The 20,865-nt window shown below is 40.1% G+C and overlaps 2 protein-coding genes across 4 annotated transcripts; both read right to left on the bottom strand.

Annotated features, from left to right (window-relative positions):
• Positions 1-5,264: 5,264 nt before the first annotated feature.
• Positions 5,265-14,245, bottom strand: LOC139469818 (arrestin domain-containing protein 3-like). 3 transcript variants are annotated; one of them, XM_071252117.1, is made up of 7 exons: positions 14,056-14,244; positions 12,053-12,199; positions 10,934-11,160; positions 9,963-10,145; positions 8,967-9,149; positions 8,096-8,273; positions 5,265-7,664 (listed from the first exon to the last, which is right to left on the bottom strand). In XM_071252117.1, the coding sequence occupies exons 1-7, from the start codon at positions 14,171-14,173 to the stop codon at positions 7,513-7,515; spliced, it is 1,188 nt and encodes a 395-aa protein (XP_071108218.1). In that variant the 5' UTR covers positions 14,174-14,244; the 3' UTR covers positions 5,265-7,512. The 3 variants fall into 3 exon arrangements, with proteins under 3 accessions (XP_071108218.1, XP_071108217.1, XP_071108219.1); XM_071252116.1 differs by lacking the exon at positions 14,056-14,244 and adding an exon at positions 13,442-13,579; XM_071252118.1 differs by lacking the exon at positions 12,053-12,199 and having other exon boundaries at positions 14,056-14,245.
• A 2,929-nt stretch (positions 14,246-17,174) lies between these two features.
• On the bottom strand, positions 17,175-20,348 carry LOC139468845 (uncharacterized). Its single transcript, XM_071250981.1, has one exon. It carries the CDS (start codon positions 20,205-20,207, stop codon positions 18,033-18,035), a length of 2,175 nt encoding a protein of 724 aa, XP_071107082.1. The 5' UTR covers positions 20,208-20,348; the 3' UTR covers positions 17,175-18,032.
• Positions 20,349-20,865: the final 517 nt, after the last annotated feature.

The following is a 20,865-nucleotide window of genomic DNA, read 5'->3' as shown; positions in this document are numbered from 1 at the left end:
GTTCAATCATGATCATGAACCGACAGTGTGCATCATTGCTCAAAGTTTCAGTGAATAGCTTTGTCGGTGTCATTGCAATGTCAGACCCTTCCTATTTCCATGGAAGCGGAGACATGTTTATTTGCAGATTGCATTACACGAACAACCAGCTGCTAGAGTTTGTTTGTTAACGCTGTAATATTCCAGCAATATGTTCCATGATGGCCCTTAGATAATCAAGACCAGACAAATCAGTGTCGGATATAAGGTTTTATCATACAATGGGTAGGTTTCTCGGCAGGATAAAGCCAACGGATAAAAACGATATCCGTTGGGGTCATATGCGGATAGAGATGCAAATATCAAAGGTCAAGTAGGGACTACTTTCACTGTTTATAAACAAACATCGCACGTCGCACTTGTCATTCGGCGATCGAGTCAGAATTAACCACCGGGAATCTGGATAAACTACAGGGATAATTGCTATCATTATCAAAAGAACAGTCTAATATACTGAAAATCAGTGTCTAACTGTGACGTAGCTAAGGCATTTTATAAGTTTGGCAACTTTGGAGATATAAATTTCGAAACAATTTGGCGAGGGCACGAGGCCTAGCCAAGTGGGATCAGTAGCCATATCTGTGCTTGTAGACCTCTTCGGCTTAAAACCTCCTCCACAAATTAAAATAGTTGGATTTGGCGGAAATATGTTTGAATTGTTACCTTGTTTCGTTTTGTCGCTGTGTGTACATTTGACTACAATTCTTATCGTTATGACAGGACAGACCGACTGTCAACAACGTCTGAACGTGGCCGTGACGTCTCATAGTATAGGGTTAGAGTAGCTTCCCTTTGACAAAGGGCAGTTACTCTAGCGGACAGACCGATGGATTGCCGCGAAAGGCAATTAAAAACAATTGTTGTTTTGCGTATATGTTGCTTCGCCTCTGTATAAGAAACCTATTTCAGTTGGAACTATATTGGCTACTGTAACTGTCTGACAGACACATCACTTACCCTGTGACGTAATAATTATTAATGCGCGCATTCCAGGAAAACTCGCAATGTTTCGGTTATGTTTGTGAGAGAGGGAAAGCGATTTTGAAGCACAGAATTAAAGAATGACATTATATGATAAAGAGGTTATCACGCTTGTGTGTTTGGGGATGGTAAATATCCTGTATTAGGAATAAACACTATGTATTTAGCTCGCCAAGGCTCGCTAAATACAATGTTTATTCCTAGTGCAGGATATTTACCATCCCCAAACACACTCGCGTGATAACCTCTATTGACGTAAGCAACGTCCCCGTAGAATAGTGTACACGTTCAATCTAAGTAGAACTTTACATTCATAAACATTAGTTTTGGACCTTTCTGAATGAAAGTCCGGGTCTCAAACAAAAGGACGTATACAAATAGAAAAATACCTGAACTAGAAAGGAAAAAATTGCGACTCTGAGGAAATTATTAGTAGACTTTTTCAAAATGTATATGAAACTGTCTTCGCTAACTTATACAAAAATAAATCTGAGTATGAGAAATTAAATGATGAAGAAAATCCACACAATTGGGATACGATGGCATGCATCAATCAAGTCAAAGAACCTCACCATCTGATCCTGTTAGTCGCCTCTTATGACAAACGTAGTCGCCTCTTACGGCAAGCATGGGTTGCTGAAGACCTATTTTAACCCGGATCTTCACGGGTCACTTTCTAGACAAGTCATTCAAAAAACGATCTCTTGTCTGTTTGCGTGTTTTAACGCTATGTTTGTATTTGAGGACAATCCATCGTTGCCATAAAATATATGCTGTTGTATCTCGCTGTTATAATTAAGTAAATTAATTACGATTTAACTACTTAAACTGTGACGTGAGTGCATGTAACTAACGTAAAAAAGGGATGGTCGATGTATACTACCCAAAAGAAGTTAAGGATCACCTGATTCTTTCATATTACAATAGTTAATCTCTCATGCCATGACAGATTAACTTTACCAATATGAAAGAATCGGGTGATCCTTAACTGCTTTAGAGTAGTATATTAAGAAATTGGGTGAAATTAGCACCTTTAACGATGTGCCAACACATACAGAGGTGGTGATATTATTACAGTTGTTAGGTGTCGATTCCCAAATTGAAACAATATGTTAATCGAGAAATCTTTCGTAACACAATCTGGTGTGAAACCAACAAATGGTATACAGATCGACCACCACTACTTGACCATAACAGAAGGGCTCGCCGAGATTGGTGTAGACGTCATATCCGGTGGAACCGTGGTCAGTGGGCAGACACAATGTTCACAGATGAGTCACGCTTCTCGATCTTAGATCAATGATGGCCGGGCTCGTGTTTACGTCGTCAAGGAGAGAGATTTGCTGATGTGAACGTTGCTTAACGTCTACCATTTGGAGGATGAAATGTGGTGGTGTGGGCGGGGGTATCCATGAAACACGGAACACCTCTGTACGTCGTCAACGAACATTTGACTGGTAAGTGTAATCTCAACGAGATTGTCCAACCTCTGGTAATGCACTTCTGCAGCGGATTGGACCAGGAGCTTGGTTCCAGGACGACAACGTAAGTCCTCAGCGTGCCAGGGTGGTGACCGATTCCCTGCAGCATCAGAACGTTCGGCACATGGATTGGCCTGCAGATTCTCCCGACTTATCACCCATTGACCAGGCGAGGCCAGTTCGATCGCAACTTCCCTGCCGTTAACCTCCAACAATTGGTTCAGCAAATAGTTGCAGAATGGCAAGCGATCCCTCAACGTTATTCCTAACGCCTCGATGGACAGCATGCGCCAACGTGTGAATACTAAGGAGGGCTACACCACTGAAGCTTCTGCGACCCGTGAAGATTCCGGGGTAGAATAGGTCTTCAGCAGTCCATGCTTGCCGTAAAAGGCGACTATGCTTGTCGTAAAAGGCGACTAACGGGATCGGGTGGTCAGGCTTGCTGACTTGGTAGATGCATGTCATCGATCCCAATTGCGTGGATCGATGCTCATGATATCAATCACTGGATCGTCTGGTCCAGACTCGATTATTTACAGACCGCCGTCATATAGCTGGAATATTGCTGAGTTTGGCGTTAAACAACAAAACAACCAACCAACCAACTGAAGCTTCTGCGACTTGTGTGAACATCGTTTTAAGGGGTACATGACTTTTTTCATCAGGGTTATAAATTAGTGTCTAAACAAAAGTGTTTTCTTATGTGTTTTCTTTTCTTGAGACAACAAAGAATTATTTTGTCATTATTCGTCACCATTTTAGCTTACATTTATATGCAAAGATGATTTTGGCCTTTGAATTCTTTTGAGCAGTATATTTCTATGGTGAAGCGTTACTTTAGTGAGAAGATTGTGACATTTGCGCAGAAACATTAAATAATTGTGTTTGAAATTAACACAGATCAACAGGAGTCATGAACAATCGTTAATTGAATTAAAATAAAACCAAATAAACATGTTCATTTGTGTTAATAAAACCAAAGTGTTCTCTGAATCAGAGATACTCTTATCATAAATTAGGCGATTCTCTATGAGGGATTTTCAATCATATGTTCAATAATTCGCTTCGAAATATGCAGCGAAATATGCAGCATTTTCTATCTTACTCAGAAATTCTCAATGTTCAGGGATTCTGAATCATTTTTTGATTTAGTAGTAGAGTATTAATTAGTTGTAGAGTATTAATACTCTGGGATTTTCTAGCATACACCCAGGAATTCACTTGCAAACACACGGAGATTTTTTTATACAATCAATGCTTCTCCTTCACTGCTCTATGATTCTCTAGCACACACACAGGGATTATCTACCAACTATTCTGGGTTTCTCTATCGAATTCTCAAGGGTCTCTGTCATATACTCTGTTATATGTCAGGAATTCTTCATAGTACACCAATAGAGGTTATCACGCGAGTAAATATTCTGCATTAGGAATAAACATTGTATTTAGCGAGCTTTGGCGAGCTAAATACATAGTGTTTATTCCTGATACAGGATATTTACCATCCCCTAAACACACAAGCATGATAACCTCTTTATCATATCATGTCATTCTTTAATTCTGCGTTTCAAAATCGCTTTCCCTCTCTCACAAACATTACCGAAACATTGCGAGTTTTCCTGGAATGCGCGCATTAATATTTATTACGTCACAGGGTAAGTGATGTGTCAGTCGGACAGTGACAGTAGCCAATATAGTTCCAACTGAAATCTGTTTCTTATACAGTTGCGAAGCAACATATATGCAAAACAACAGTTGTTTTTAATTGCCTTTCGCGGCGATCCACCGGTCTGTCTGCTAGAGAAACTGCCCTTTGTCAAAGGGAAGCTACTCTTAACCTAGTCTACGAGACCTCACGGCCACGGTCAGACGTTGTTGACAGTCGGTCTGTCCAGTCATAACGTTAAGAAGTGTAGTCAGATAAACACACAGCGGCAAAACGAAACAAGGTAATAATTCAAACATATTTCGGCTAAATCCAACTGTTTTAATTTGTGGAGAAGGTTTCAAGCCGCAGAGGTCTACAAGCACAGATATGGCTACTGATCCCACTTGGCTAGACCTCGTGCCCTCGCAAAATTGTTTCTCCAAAGTTGCCAAAACTTATGAAATGCCTTCGCTACGTCACAGTTAGACACTGATTTTCAGTATATTAGACTCTTCTTTTGATAATAATAGCAATTATCTCTAGTTTATCCAGATTCCCGATGATTAGGGGGCACGGGTTGCCCAGTCGTCTGAGGGGCCGCGATTCGCTGTGCAGAGTTGCGTCCCTTGGGCACGCCAGAAACCTATGATTGTGGGTTCGAATCCCGGTTCGCCCCGATTATGTTATTAGGTTTGTCAGCACCATACCGGTGCACGTGGGTTTCACCGAAGTGGAAAACGTCTGAGACCTGCATCACTTCGGGCTTTCCTCCCACATTAAGCTGACACGCCGTGATATAACTGGAATACTGTTAAAAGCGGCGTTAAACCCAACTCACTCACTCACTCACTCACTCACTCACTCCCGATGGTTAATTCTAACTCGATCGCGATTGACAAGGGCGACGCCATGTTTGTTTATAAACAGTGAAAGTAGTTCCTACTTGACCTTTGATATTTGTATCTCTATCCGCCTATGACCCCAACGGATATTGTTTTTATCCGTCGGCTTTATCCTGCCGAGAAACCTACCCATTATATGATAAAGGGATATATCCAGCGAGACTCATCAGATGCATGCTTGTACATATAAACGTGATAAACGAAACGAGACTTTAAACTGATATATTTCGAAAAAATCTGATCATATATAGACAGTCATGTATATACAGCTGAATGACAACTCTATGATTACACATGTTGGCAGCGATTCCCAAGTTATAAAAATAAATCATGAAATAAGCCTATGTACAAATTTTAAACATATGTATATATGTGACATAAACAGAAATCACTGTGGAGTCTCCAAGATGTCTATTGATGACAATGTTTGAGATTGTCAAAGAATATATATTTTGCATCATCGGTTAAAAACTACTTTCCATTTACAGGTTACATATAAGATGATAATTCAGCAACAAGAACATTTTGATACACATATCAGTAAAGCATGACACGTACAATGTACTTAGTTGTCCGATTACCATTAACATACTTTATGTATGCCGCCTTGATATTTTTCTGGAATATTACTAAAAGCGTCGTAAAACCATATTCACTCACTTACATATTACTGGTTGCCTGGAGAGGGTATGTAAGACCACGTCTTTCAAAGTAGATTTATTCTTACCATATCTTTTAACCGTAGAATATATGTTGTTTTAATATGGCTAAATGTGTTAATAATCGCCAACACCTGAAGGGATGATGTAAATCCAGCTGGGACCCATGCAGGTAGCAAAAGTACTGTAGGTCCCCATGGTCCCCAGTATGGTGATCTACCTTCAGTTGTTGGAGATCATAGCCTGTTTTTATAATGTATTGTTATGTATCGTAATATCAATTTTATGATTCAATACTAGTTTTAAATATTTCTCTGTGATAAGTCTAGTTATTTTACTGCCCATCGTTGGCAGGTTTTTTATACGTTTTCAAAGTATTTAAAATATTTAACCTTTGATAGTCACGATATGGCTGAAATATTGCCGATGTGACTTAAAACTTAACTCACCCACTCACTTACTCACTCACTACACACTACTGCACAGACACGTCATAACCATGCTAATTTTGTAAAGCCTCACAATGATGTGACGTAAGTCACCATACGCCTCACAGAATTATACATGTATAAGACTATGCGATGCTATAGACAGCTGATATCCTCTTTCCTGGAATAGTATACAGTGTCAAGTATCACAAGAGCGCTTTGGTATCAAAATGATTTGGTCACTGCCAATAGGAGCATATACTGTTGTATACAGTCAGATCACATGGTTCCAGTCTAATCGGGAGATGCTGCATTTCGACTCCTAGATTTTGTTTGTTGCTTAAATCCTCAGGAATATTCCAACTGTATCACGGTGTCCTGTAAATTAGGGAGTTTGGTTGATATTGTGATCAACGTCCCACGACGTTGTGGTACCACCATGACACGTAATCAGCCATGTCACCGAGCTGCGCCACCTAGGACGTTTAGTTGTCCATTACCAAAAGCATGACTTCTAATATCAAATTCGGGTCACGGATGGCCAAGTCGTCTAAGGCGCCGCGATTCGCTGTGCAGAGTTGCGTCCCTTGAACACGCCAGAAACCTATGATTGTGGGTTTGAATTCGTGTTCGCCCCAATTATGTTTCTAGGTTTGTTAGCACCGTACTCGTGCTCGTGGGTTTCACCGAAGTGGTAAACGTCTGAGACCTGCATCACTTCGGGCTTCCCTCACACATTAAGCTGACACGCCGTGATATAATTGGAATACTGTTAAAAACGGCCCTAAACCAAACTCACTCACTCTAATATAATTCGAATCTCACGCTGTTCCAGGGTGTGAAATAGTAGCGATGAAGATGCATCTTTTGTGCTGGAGTTGATGTCTGGGCTTCTGCAAGTTGTTACAGATGCTATTGATGAAGATGTATCAACTGAGGAGGAGCTGAATGCTGAGGTGGTGCATTTTGAAAATGCTCGCTATGAATTTGTGGTGGAGTTGATGGCTGGGCTGCTGTGTGCTGCTACAGATGCTATTGAAGAAGATGTGCCTTGTGTTGAGGAGCTGAATGCTGAGGTGGTGCAAGTTGAACATTCTCGCTATGAAGATATAACTAGTGTGGTGGAGTTGATGGCTGGGCTGCTGTATGTTGCTACAGATGCTATTGAAGAAGATGTGTCTAGTGTTGAGCTGCTTGCTGAGGTGGTGCATGTTGAACATTCTCGCTATGAAGATCTAACTAGTGTGGTTGAGGTGATGGCTGGGCTGCTGTATGTTGCTACAGATGCTATTGATGAAGATACGTCTTTTGTTGAGGAGCTGGCAGCTGAGCAGTTCCATATTGTTTCAGATGCTATTGAAGAAGATGCATCTATTGTGGAGGAGCAGAAGCCTGAGCTGTTTGTTCCCAGTTGTAGTATGTGTACACTGGAGCATAGTTCATGTCTCCTTTGGTATACTTCGTGTCGGCATCATCCTTTATGTCCACTGTGCCAAACACACTTTCTGCGTAGGATGGAGGTGCTAGAAGAGAAAGACGGTACGTTAACATTTCAGAGTTGGCAAATCACAGAGGTTTTTACGTAAAGAACACGGTATCACAAACATCCTGCTATAGATCAAAAATAAGAAACGTGGGGCTTGTTATATAGCAAAATCACATTAGAATGATAGGTGTTTGATGATTGTTAAAAACGTCAGTGTAATAAATTTTGAGACGACTGTGGTTACTGGGGTATACATGTATATATATCATTTGACACTTTGATATTGTGACGAACTTTTCCAAAGGAGTTCTGCCAGCACTGTGAAAATGTACATACTTTCAGAGTTTCCATGGGATTAAAAGCCGACAACATGAAATATTCTTCAAATTACTGCTCTAGCAAGTTTAGCCGTTTTACGTAGAAAGTTGATGCAAATTCCAAATATGATGATATTCCAAGTGAACTCACGCATTGAGTATTGAGCTGAAGCCTGTGCCCCTCCCTCGTAAAGCTGGGACGGGTCGGGGCCCTGGGGTGGAGGAGCAAACCCGTACTGCTGGAGTGTGGACCTGAGGGGTATGGATCCGATGATCAGCCTGAGCGGTACTTCTAACTGGAATGCGGGTCCAGAAGGATTCACACAGAGCTGAAACATAATGTAAATTGTCCATCAAGAGAATACACAGTCTTAATTATCCACCGAAATAGATTCCATTTGGCGTAAAGGGAACAATAGCTGTGAAAAGTATATGACCACTGAAAATCAGAGAAGACACCAGGTGTTCGCGAGAAAGGTAAGTACGTACCACTTGTATAATATACTTCGTTTATGTTTGATTTCGAGATGTAGAAATCAGAAAAAGCTATGAGTGCAGTATGCTAGATATGCAAATCATACATTTTTCATTTATGATGGTATCGGGGGCGAAAGGAGTGCGAATCTTTGTGGGAATTTCTTTCGTTAAGACCAAAAATTCCGAATGGTAAAGTGGTAAAGAATCCGATCATTAGTTCACATTTAATTGGGTCAAGAACCTACGTGTCCTTCTTTCGACTGGAAAATCAAAGTTCGCCCAGCCTTTAACTGACACGATCTTCTCTGAAATATGGTCAGAACTTCACGCAGAGAAAATCGTATCATTGTAAAAGATCTGATTTAATTAAATTTATTTGACTGCACAATTCTGCGTTTACTAAATGCTACATTAACCTGTAATAAGTATAGTGTCCCGACATGGAGTTTTTCCTGTGAGAAACAGTGATGACCTTCTGAGCAGGAACACAGCTCTGTTTTGGTTATATTATTATGGATATTTACAGAATGTCAAAAAGACAATACCTTTACAAAGTACTCAATTTCGATTATTCTGCATCCCTGTAACTTGGATGGCGGCACTGGTGGTATCCTTAGAAGATCACCATTCCATGAATCAGAGTCACCAGGAAGGATTTCTCCATGTGATATTTCCCCTATTTTCTGAAAGTTTGTTCGTGACTTCCGTGTTGCGTGGTACTTCACAACCTAAAAACATCGACTGTGTTTTCAAAAGCAAAACATCGTCAGGCATCATAGCGTGAGTAGAAATTTTAAAGTAATTAAGATATAAGTCCTTGCTTGTCATTTAGAATCTGGAAGAACATGAAATCATGACACTTTCATTTGGTTCTTAGTCACGACGTTTCAGAGCTACTTCTTCCTCTTTCATCCTTCATTCACGTGATGAAGGAACAAGAAAGAGCGCTGAAACGTCGTGACAAAGAATAAAAGAAGTTGCTATCCATAAACGTGTCGTGTATTCGTATATAAGATATACCAAAAACAATGCATTTACGTCAAATGTCCTTTGTCGAAATGCTAACAAGGCCGAATGCATCACAACATTCAGAATGTTGATTGTAATGTCCCCTTAATGTGAACATTTTCTGGAAAACTTACAAACCTGAATTGAATTAAACATAAAACACATCTCATTCTCTTTTGAAACATTGACATTTCAAGCACTGCCACCGACTTCCTGACAATAATATCCTAAATACATACATATTTATTGCTCATATATTCCTTAAATTTGACTAACTTTCTCATTCACGAAGAATTAACAGTTTAATGATTTTCCACAGAGATCTCAGTCTAACACAGGGCACTAATTAAAGCGATCGAGACAGATTCGCCCAGTCTTCTTTAAATATTGCCATTGTGTATACTTTTGTATACTTGGACTTACAGTTGTTCGTTTGTCGTATTTAAGGTGGAAGACTAATGGCATTGAACGTGTACATAAAGCTCTATTGTCAGAGATACGATATATTTTCTTCACATACACTCAATACTGACCATGTACAATTCAGCGTATGATCTGGTCATCCTCCTGTTACTGTGGTTGATGATCTCAGCTTTGATAGGAATTGATTCCCCCGGAACATAGCCACATCGGTCAATTTGAAACCTACAGCTGATTGGTCCAGATTTGCAGCATAAGCAACACAAAGTCTTTTCATTTTCACCCCTTGCACCTTCCTGCAATCATAGATCACAAACATCCAAATAGTATATAGTACAAAACGATAACGTACAATAAGACAACTTATCAAAATAACGTTTTCTTCTTAAGTTTCCATTTGCTCGGTGTGTGTGGAAGAAACAATGCATGAGATAGCTTAGCGGCAAACGTATATAGTAGAGGAATGGCCTTTCTTGGTGGGTGATGAAATCAAATCGACATTCAGGTATGTAGGTATTTATTCAATTAAAATATAACTCGATACATTGTATCTAGTGATGGCTATCGAGGACATGCTTACTATTGCAATAATTCAGTTGTGCAATTAATGCATGTGTATCTCTACCGTTTTGCAATGTAGATTTCCGTGATTTATTCGACATGATGACAAAGCCTAACACGTCCGACAAGTCTGACAAGACTCAGTTTTATACTCAAGACATATGCTTGTGGCTTACCTGAATGGGTTGAAAAATGGGAAGTCGTACATTTTGAAAGCGAACGACCAACTGTTGCTTACAGTTATCGAATGATACGGTGTTTTTAATCAATTTTTCATGTTGAGTTATCATTTAACTGGTGATTATTAATTTAACTTGTCTCAATTTCACATGTACATGTTTATGTTTAAAGGTGAATAATGCTTGGCCTGAATATTTGTCTATGTCAGGCAAATGCTTAGACGGAATCATAAACGAAAGAAAACGCGTTTCGGATTGAAAAGTCATATTATCACAACGCATTAGATACGTTACGTTAGATACATAATTTATACGTTAGATACAATTTCCTTGAGTTCACTCACCATAGCTCCAAGTTCAGTGTTGAGGTCCAAAAGATTGACAACTGTGAAAGCCCTTTTCGTTGTGTGGTCAAATTTCCATGGCTTGTCAATGATACCACTGAGACAATATCTTATCCTCCCTACAGAACCCTCAAACGAGGAGGGTAGTCCAGCTGGCAGTTGGTATCGGAAGGGGTATGTATAACGTCCTGCCGGTAGAGAAGGGTTATCTCCCCCTTGTCCTGACGCTGCAAAATACCAAAAAGAAGCTGGTTGTTCTGATCACTATAATTTCTCTACAATTTTGCATAATGACCTAAAGTTTACTTGCTAAAATGTACGTTCCAAATGGCCCGCGAATTCATGACTCAGAATCAACTGCAACAACAAGAACGTGACGTCATAATGGTTTAACCCGGGTTAACGAATGTCCAGTTTAACGATTCAAACATACGTTGCAATATCTCTTTCTTGAATATATGTTCCGCGAAGCAGGTTTCCGGATTAACGTCGTCCGAACCAAAGAGGTTTCTCTGTTCATTGTAACGAGCAGGACACCCGTTCCTGTTTCCAACTCCGCTTGTGTCAGATGTTATTAATATTTACATTTGATTTAAGTCAGGATTTCTGTATTTCCGACTCTTTTCGTGTTTCAGCTACACATAAAAGACATGTCAAAAGTTATTTTCAATTGGTTGATTTTACATGCACGCTACAAATCAATATTCTTCATAAGGATTTATATCAAGGGTGCGTATCATAATGCTTTAGTATTTATATCAGTGGTAGTACTATCATGAAGCGTCAGTATCTATATCAAAGGTAGGTATCATAAGAATTCAGTAACTATATCAATGGTATGTATCATGAAGCTCAGATCGTCTTGACTGGGCCCCGCCATTTTGTTTGAAGCAAATGCAAGTGATATGAGTGATGGAATCTGATTGGTCAGTAGGAGGGGCATAGAAGGGACATAACTCGTAATAGCCACTGGTGGCTCTAATATCGAGCCTGGAAATTCCAGCGTAATTCGGCAAGGGTGGAAACTGGTCTTTATGGTCAGTTAAAGCCTTGCCTCGGGAAGTTGGATCAGATATGACTTCTGTGGAATGTTTATAATAACTCGTGGGTTTTTTATACCTTTCCCAAATAAAACCAGTTCATAGCTGAAGTAGTTCTCATGCGATGAGTAAATTCTGGTAGTAGTCCGTCTGTTCTTCCCTGATCCCGTCGAATGTGACTCCGACCATCTCACAGTAGCACCACCGAAGAATTGGAGCCTTATGCCTGCGAATAAATCAAATTTTCGTCTTACATATTTCTGCCAAGGCGTATTTATTGCGACTGGATTGGTCTGCTTCTTTCCTTAACTTATGTTTGTTTGTTGTTGCACTCAGCAACATTCCAGCTATATGATGACGAACTATAAATAATTGAGTCTGGACCAGACCAAAACAAGCAACGGTCAACGCCGTCGGGGTACGGTGACCCTCAATCAACCAAGTCACCGAGTCTGACCACTCGATCCATCAGTCACTTCTTACGACCAGCATAGGTTGCAGTGGACCAATGCTAACCCGGAAGCCCTAATGAGATAGCGTGTCTCTCATTATGGTATCATGAAATCCCGTTAAAGGGGGGCAATGCTTGGGTGATTTGGTAGTACTGACAAGTTTGATTCAAGTCCTTCGTAGACTATTACATATGACTCTTGTCCGGCGGAATGTTTAATCACAAACACTGAACTTCATAAGGGGAAATATTAATGTGACACATTAGTTTTCCCAAAGTGTGAACACAGCACACATCACTCGACAGGAGTCATGTCGATATACAGGCTAAATAAATATTATGTTGATCCTCGAAAAGAAATAGGTCATGGTCGGATAATGCTAAGTATACTAATATGCAATATGTATTTAATGCATTACTAATATTGATATACAAATATTACATTCAATGTTCTATGTACAATGAGTTAACCCTTAGTGCTTTATCAGGTCATCAGATAATGTTATCTGTCAAATAATATCAAACAAACATACACATATATACTCTCATCCCCACCTATGGGATAAAAATGTCAACTGTGCTTCATATGTTCGTTTGAAGCAAAGTGATTTTGTCCCGTTGTCCTCACAACCTAGATACACACACAGACACACACACAGACACAAACACAGACACACACACACACACACACACACACACACACACACACACACACACACACACACACACACACACACACACACACACACACACACACACACACACACTCACTCACTCACTCACTCACTCACACACACTCACACACACACACACACACACACACGTTTGGTTTTTCATCTTATAGATATTTCAACTGTTGGTGATCATTTGAACATCGTTCCATTTGTCATGCCATGACAGTAAATAGTATGCTTGGAAACGGGCATTATTCATCATACTTCATACTGAAACTTCAGTGGGATCACATGTTGGTTATACTATTTGAGACTTGTTTAGAGTTATTCAGTACGTACTGACCTCTCATTTTCATTTCCCCATTCAGTTCCACTGTGACATGTCCCTCAAGGACCTGGTCCGGGTAATACACTGCTTGGGGATTATTTAAACTTATTGCAAATATGTTCAGTTTGCCCATGGTAGAGACTCATGTGTGTAGACCGGTGTAGGTTTGAGATCAGACAATATGGAGGGCTGGATATGTTATCTATGCATTGCGACATATTGACATACAACGTCACGACAGTCACAACGCCCCCTGTGTCCTTGACAACGTGGTGATTCAGGTCACAGCTAGATAGCGGTTATTAACATACAATCTTTTGCGTTCGCTCTTCCTTCAGCCGTATATGTGAATATCAGTACGACAAACAAATGTTTAAAGCAGTTGGCGTTTTGGCCCTATCGTTTTTATCAACTGAGGAAGAAAGGAAATTATACCGAGTTTGTTTTTTTATGTTATATAAAATTAAAAGAACTGTTGTTAAATTTGAATCTACCTGTTAAGCCGTCACTCAATCCTGTGGTATTTTGTAAAAACTAATCTGTGGGGAATTTTTGTGTAAAAATAAATAGCGTTTGAAAGGCATTTAGAAGTGATACATAATAAGGAAGAGAATATATGGATGACTGACCTCTCATTTTCATTTCCCCATTCAGTTCCACAGTGACATGTCCCTCAAGGACCTGGCCCGGGTAATACACTCCTTGGGGATTATTTAAACTTATTGCAAATATGTTCAGTTTGCCCATGGTAGAGACTCCTGTGTGTCGACCGTTGTGGGTTTGGATCAAGGGAAGTATATATATATAGGGGAGGATATGTTATCTATGTATTGCGACATTTGATATGATGTTAGCACAGCGAGTGGTCGACAAAGAGGCTCTCGTAATACAATCATATCAGCGTCGACATATTTCGCAAGGCCTCGGCGTCACAACACTTGGTGTTTCCGTGCCAATCTGGTGATTCATGTTTCAGCTTATTACTATACAACCTGTTTGACATTTTGGGTGCTACTCACACATATTCAATGCAGTTGACGATTTGGCCCAATTGCACAATATATATTGAACTTTTCAATAAAACCCCAGCATCCCACCCCCACTATATCAAATCGTCGGTCCCTTAAGGTTTAACTGCCAGCGTGACGTTAGTCTGGAAACCAACATATGTGTGCATATGTTAATGTATGTATAATATATACATATGTATATAATATGTATATGTATATAAAATATGTATAAAAGTGTGTAATACTATATATATAGTATTACAAGTTTTGACAAGCACGAATATCTGGCCCCTGTTTTTGTGTATATTAAATACTTATACACCTTATGAAATCACTTGTTTAAATATGTGTGTGTGTGCGTGTGTGTGTGTGCGTGCGTGCGTGTGTATATGTGTACGAATGTATATACATTGGTCGGTCAAAGTTCGCGAAAGGTCGTTCTGTATCTTGTATCTTGATTTGAATGAGATTGAGGTAATCTAAGCATGTGATTAATCTTGTTTTGGTTATTTAAAGCAATAATTGTTTATTTTTAAGCAAGTATATCTCTGCAGCCGTTGTAAAATGCAGCTACTAGCCGACTCATCTCGAATCAAAACACGCGATCACTGTGTCGGATAAACGAGACTGATTCATGAGTAATTTTAGTTATTTGTGGCAAATTAGGAGTGTCAGAGTCGGAGTGCGAGATTTCAAATTAACGGGTCTAAATAGCATTGATATAAGTCCATCATTAGTGGCTTGACTGTATATGTATGAATGTATGTATGTATGCATACCTACCTACCTACCTACCTACCTACCTACCTACCGACCTACCTACCTACCTACCTACCTACCTACCGACCTACCTACCTAACGACCTACCTACCTACCTACCTACCTACCTACCTACCTACCTACCTACCTACCTACCTACCTACCTACCTACCTACCTACCTACCTACCTACCGACCGACCGACCTACCTACCTACCTACCTACCTACCTACCTACTTACCTACCTACCTACCTTCCTACCTACCTTCCTACCTACCTACCTACCTACCTACCTACCGACCTACCTACCTACCTATCTACCTACCTACCGACCTACCTACCTACCTACCTACCGACCTACCTACCTACCTACCTACCTACCGACCTACCTACCTACCTACCTACCTACCTGCCTACCTACCTACCTACCTACATGTAGCGTTATCAATATCGGCGTTATCCAACAATATTAATATGTGTACATGTGCGCTTCTAGGACCTGTTTCTGTTTGTGTGTATACATGTATATGCCTGAGCGAACCGTATTGTGCAGACGGGATATGATGGTATGTGTTGTGTATAGTTTCTTTTATCTCTCGTCATTTTCCAGAGGGTCGTTTTCAGTTTGCATTTCACACCATATCTCTTTTCATATTACACACTTGTCATCCTTGATCCTCACAAGGCCAGTCAAGCAGCAAAAGCGATATTTGCACGGGTCCTTATTAAGCCCCTAGCGGACGCAAAATACGACAAACATGAATATGTTACATATATGCATGTAATTATACTCAATACCGTATTCGACGTAATAAGCGCCCCTCTGTAATAAGCACCAACGGCGATATTTGCTCATATATATTGGCTAGTGAACAATCCCAATTAGCACCCTTTCCGATTGATCAGGGTACACAAGATTTATTTATTCGCGTATAATACGCACTCGTGTGTTATATGCACCCTTAGTTGTGAGGCACCTAATCGCCAGCACACAAAGCGATTAGGTGCCTCACCCTGGCAGGTGTGGGTTCGAATCCCGGACGGGACTCAACCCCCCAAAAGTACTAGAATCTGTACTTTACTAAGAAAGTGTTATCCCAAATATAACATATGTTATATTTGACCACTTTCTAAATGGCATTGTGTATTCATGTCACCATAAACCACGAAATATATCTTTCAAAAAAATATTCTGATAAGAGCCCCCAATTTCTAATTCTGGGCGCTTATTACGTCGAATACGTTATGTTTTTTTAATATAAAAACGCAATTAAACTATCTTGTCATATGATTAAGACATTTATTATGAAACCTAAACGTCCAAATACCCAAATACATACGTAAACACATTATTGAACATACCATTCATAAAAAAACACGGGTGATTTATTAGTTAGAGGACACATCATATGAGAGCCAACTTTCATTGGTTCTAAAGCAGCGGTAACATCGTGTATAATGTGTGAATCAGCCCAGGTTGCAACTTGACACAACAGACTAAATGACAGCAATGGACGTATCTCTGTCATATTATTCTCGTCATGAGATACGATAAGCATGTTAACTGACAAGAAAAGACATATGTTCTATCTGCATAGAGCTTCTCACTTTTAACGCTTAAGTCCGATCAGGTGAACAGAGTAAAACATATTTAAACTGTGTGACATATTGATTTTTTAATTTTCATATCAATACACATATTTCATCACAAAATAAACAGTACAAAATGATTAATTCAACCTTAATCCTAAGCACTCCAACCCCAGTTTCTGTTAAGAAACAAAAGTCAATCTACTTTTAATTACAATAAACAGCCCCTATCGACATTGCCTGCAATGGATATAAAATCGACTAAGAATAATTGCAATGGCTTTCCAACTCACCTATAATAAACAATGCAACACACCATCCTTACATTAATTGATGCCTAGTAGGTCAGCATATGCGATATGCGAAGAATAATTGTCATCTTTAACCCATTTTACAACCTTGTGCAAGCGTACGTTCCACTTCAATTCTAGAAATGATACAACTAACACTCATTTCTTAACCAGTTTTACCTCCAAACTATACTAGTACTAACCTAATATACACTGCTACTAATTCAGACCAAACCTGTGGCTGGCACTGACTTCTGTTGACTTTCTGTTGAAAAGGTTTTGGAAATAAACGCATTTCCTGAATCAGCCGTGTTTGAGAAAATAAATGTAAAGAGGCTTAAAATAGATTAAATTCTTCATGTGCAAAATATTTTGTTCAGGTTATAATGTCGTACCTAATTAGCTTTGTGTGTGTGCATACATATGACATCACATCAATGTCATAGCAGGTAACCGAGCGTGATGACACAGTGTCACGATAAATCGTTATCATAACATTCACAAAGGCCAGCCCCACGAAGTGTATAACGTGATACCTATTTCCCGGAAAATAAATTTCAGATTACGTGAAGTAGACGAGCTGTAAAATGAGATATTCATCCGGCTTACAAATGACGTTGTACTAAACAGGTTTGTAACTGAACAACGTATGACAAGGCGTAACAAAGGTACACCTGAATCATCAACACTTCCATAGAAATGATTAAGTTGAGTTTTTCAAAACGGTTAGTTGTGGAAACTCAAAACGAGATTTGACATGTTCAGTACAAATTAACACAGTTTCTTTACAGACTCTGAAATATTCCTATTCATTCAAGCAGTTCATTTGAAATGAAAGGAACAAAGTTGTCACGATCACGAATCCTCTGTGCCTCTTTCAGCAGTCCTTCACGACTTTTTGCCTTAGTTTTGACGCCCATTTGTTGAATATAGTCTCTTAAATTGGGAACAGTCATGCTCACGGATCAGCAGGTTGAACCGCTTGACTGTTTATTTCATCCAGTTTTGCTCGTTTCGCGCTTCGAACTTCACGTATCTCCTCATTCCAGTATTTAGGTCTGCGCTTGGTGTATTGTCTCTTGTCTCTTTTGGACTTGGAACTTTCTTCCATGCGTTTGCAGATCTGTAGGGCCTCCACGGTGGGGTCCCACTTGTTAGATTTCCGCTGATGTATTTTCTTGACAACATCATTGTGTTTCTCAAATGCTTGGCAGCTGAATTTTCTCAATGTACCAAATTTTCGTAGCATAAACGGTACGTGGTACACCATGCAATGAACATAAGGAGTTACGTTCTTTTCAGTGTATCCTGATAAGTGAGGGCCAAGTGACAAGAACGTTTCTACCCAAGTTTGTGATAACTTGAAGACTTCTTCTGCTCTCATGGGCTCAGAGGCGGTAATGGTGCTGTAGATATCGTCTAACAGCTTCCACAAGCTCAGGACTTTCTCCTCAGTGTTTGATTGAAGCTTCCCTTTTAATGCTTGTGGAAGTTTAGACAGAAGTTTTCTTTTTTCCAGCCCATTCAAACTTGTCCATTTCAGTTTCTTTGTTTCCTTTTCCTCCCAATAAGAAAATGGCACCCCACAGGATTTGATAGCCTTTACAAGTTCACCCATATGTTTAGGGTTCTCTTTCTCTATTGCACGCTCTTTATCTCGAGTCATTGCATCATTTATCAGGTTCTTCTCCAAGACGTCCGTAATCCGGAGCAGGAGATGCAGCTCATCCAGAATAAAGTCCTCCATCTCTATTTTCAGGAGAGGAGTATGATGGACCCCGTACTCGCGATTTACAGCATGTTCTGTTACTCGTTGCCAGTTCCTCATCATGTTGTCGCTGTTGAAGTAGTCCAATGGGTGTGCCATGTTGTGCCTGTCATCCCTATGCACTAAGCACCAAGGACAGGAATGATTGCAAGAGACTCCCCCAAGCCCCATCACTGTGAGGATCATCTTCATGTCAGCACAGAACACAATATTAACTGCTATCTCCTTGTCATCAATATGAACTAGCCCTGTTTCAATGACGGAGTTAATTTCTTCGCATAGAGGCTGTAATGAAGTTTTGAGTTTGAAATAATCTTCTCTGCAGTTTAAGATAGCCAGAGTTATGACGTTATCAGCACTGTGATTATCCGCGTACGTTGCGTCTACCAACCGAAAGGCAAATATTACGTAGTTCGATATGCGACTTACATGGGTTCCATCACTGCTTAATTGAACTATGACTTCCTTCAGATTTGGGTTTTCAAGTATTTTTTCCTTCAACCTTTTATCTAGTTCCTGTCTGAAGCTAACCATCGCTCCATTAACTTCTCCTGGCACTCGACTGATGGCGAGAGTGGAAGTCATTTCTCGACGGGTATTTATCAAGGAATGAGTGCGTGGTAGATTTGGATATAACTGTGTAATTTCATGATAGGCAGCCTCGCTTACACAAAACCTGTCCATGACACCGACGAGAGAGCGGAGGCTATCACACGTAGACCCCGACGATTTATCACCTTTATTTTCAAAGTTGATTTGAACCTCTTGTCCACAGGACGAAGTACTGATGATGGCTTTGGGGACCAGTTGATACTGGGTGAGAAAAGACAGGCTCTTCTTGGATTGTTGCTTGATAAGTGTCCGTCGTCGATGCTGTTGGCGCTTGTTTAAATCGTCATAATTCTCCTGTTTCTTAGGAATACTTACATCAGGTTGACACCTAACTATTTCTAAGGATGCAACCTTATCCCAGTCAAAATAAGACAAAGGCTCATTCGGATCAACATTTTTGTTCACCAATTCATTTGTGAACAAGGCCAAAGAGAACATTTGAGTTTTAAGAGTGTGCTTGTTGCTATCTTTAGTTTCATATCTTTTGCAAACGTCTAAACATTGACAGAGAAGAGTTTGCTCAATTCTTTCACTCTGCTTTAGCCTTGTCTTTGTGAGCTGTGTATTGAGCAGGTCGATCATGGAGCAAGTTTCATTTATCTCCTTGCTGATTCGGAGGTTGACCATAAAGGGGTAGGACATTTCGAGGGACACTGTTTCTACCCCTCCTCTATTGTTTTTCTTTTTACTGGGGCGTGGTCCTGAGGCTTGACAATTTGGAAATATTATTCCTAGATTTGTACTGTTGGACATCTGTAAGGTATAGGAACCTGCGTTTTAATGAGTCAGCATGTTAAGACAACGTAACTTGCGTGGTGTTTCTGACGTTAGTACTTGCGTCAGTTCGTCTACACGCACAGAATGTTACACTTCCGAATGGCTATCCTAAAACTGCTGAAACTGAAACAGAGAAAGTACCATTTAGACTTTAATATAGCTAGGGTGCTAAGAGACCCTGTGAGAGTCGTGTGAGGTGAGGTTAAATGGGGTTTAACGTGGCGTCCAAGATTATTGCACTTATATAGCGACGTGCAAGCACGTGTGTGTGTGTGATGGGGGAGGATGCTTGAACTAGTCCGGACTGATGCCGAATATATAGTGCCAGCCCACTGAGATACAATGCCGCAGTTTAACATGAATACCCGAATCACATACAGTATACTCCGTGCCGACCAGTTCTTGTTTAGCCCCAGACAAGGTAACAAACAAGTACCAACTTTTAACGTCTTTCGGTACGAGGCGGCCGGGGACCGAACCCCAGACCAACCGCTCTCGGGGCGGACGGTCAACCATTAGACCATCGAGGCGGTCGTAAGTGTCATGTAAATAAGAAAATATTTATGTCGTTTTTTTTGGCAAATGGTTCTGTGTATGCAGGTTGTAGAAAAAACAAAGCGCGATTCTCTTTGAC

Source organism: Haliotis cracherodii, unplaced genomic scaffold (assembly GCF_022045235.1).
Source record: "Haliotis cracherodii isolate W230 unplaced genomic scaffold, xgHalCrac1.p SCAF_2, whole genome shotgun sequence".
NCBI classification, from domain to species: Eukaryota; Metazoa; Mollusca; class Gastropoda; order Lepetellida; family Haliotidae; genus Haliotis; species Haliotis cracherodii.
The sequence above is the reverse complement of the archived record's forward strand: the minus strand, read 5'-3'. Positions and strand labels throughout refer to the sequence as shown.

What these genes read in the sequence shown, in the direction of transcription:
- LOC139468845 (XM_071250981.1), bottom strand. Translation starts at nt 20,207, where the DNA reads ATGTCCAACAGTACAAATCTAGGAATAATATTTCCAAATTGTCAAGCC.
- LOC139469818 (XM_071252117.1), bottom strand. Translation starts at nt 14,173, where the DNA reads ATGGGCAAACTGAACATATTTGCAATAAGTTTAAATAATCCCCAAGGA. An exon ending in ACTGGTTTTATTTGGGAAAG is followed by an intron (nt 11,161 to 12,052) that starts GTATAAAAAACC and finishes GGTATTTTGCAG; the next exon opens with CGTCAGGACAAGGGGGAGAT. An exon ending in CATACGCTGAATTGTACATG is followed by an intron (nt 9,150 to 9,962) that starts GTCAGTATTGAG and finishes CGATGTTTTTAG; the next exon opens with GTTGTGAAGTACCACGCAAC.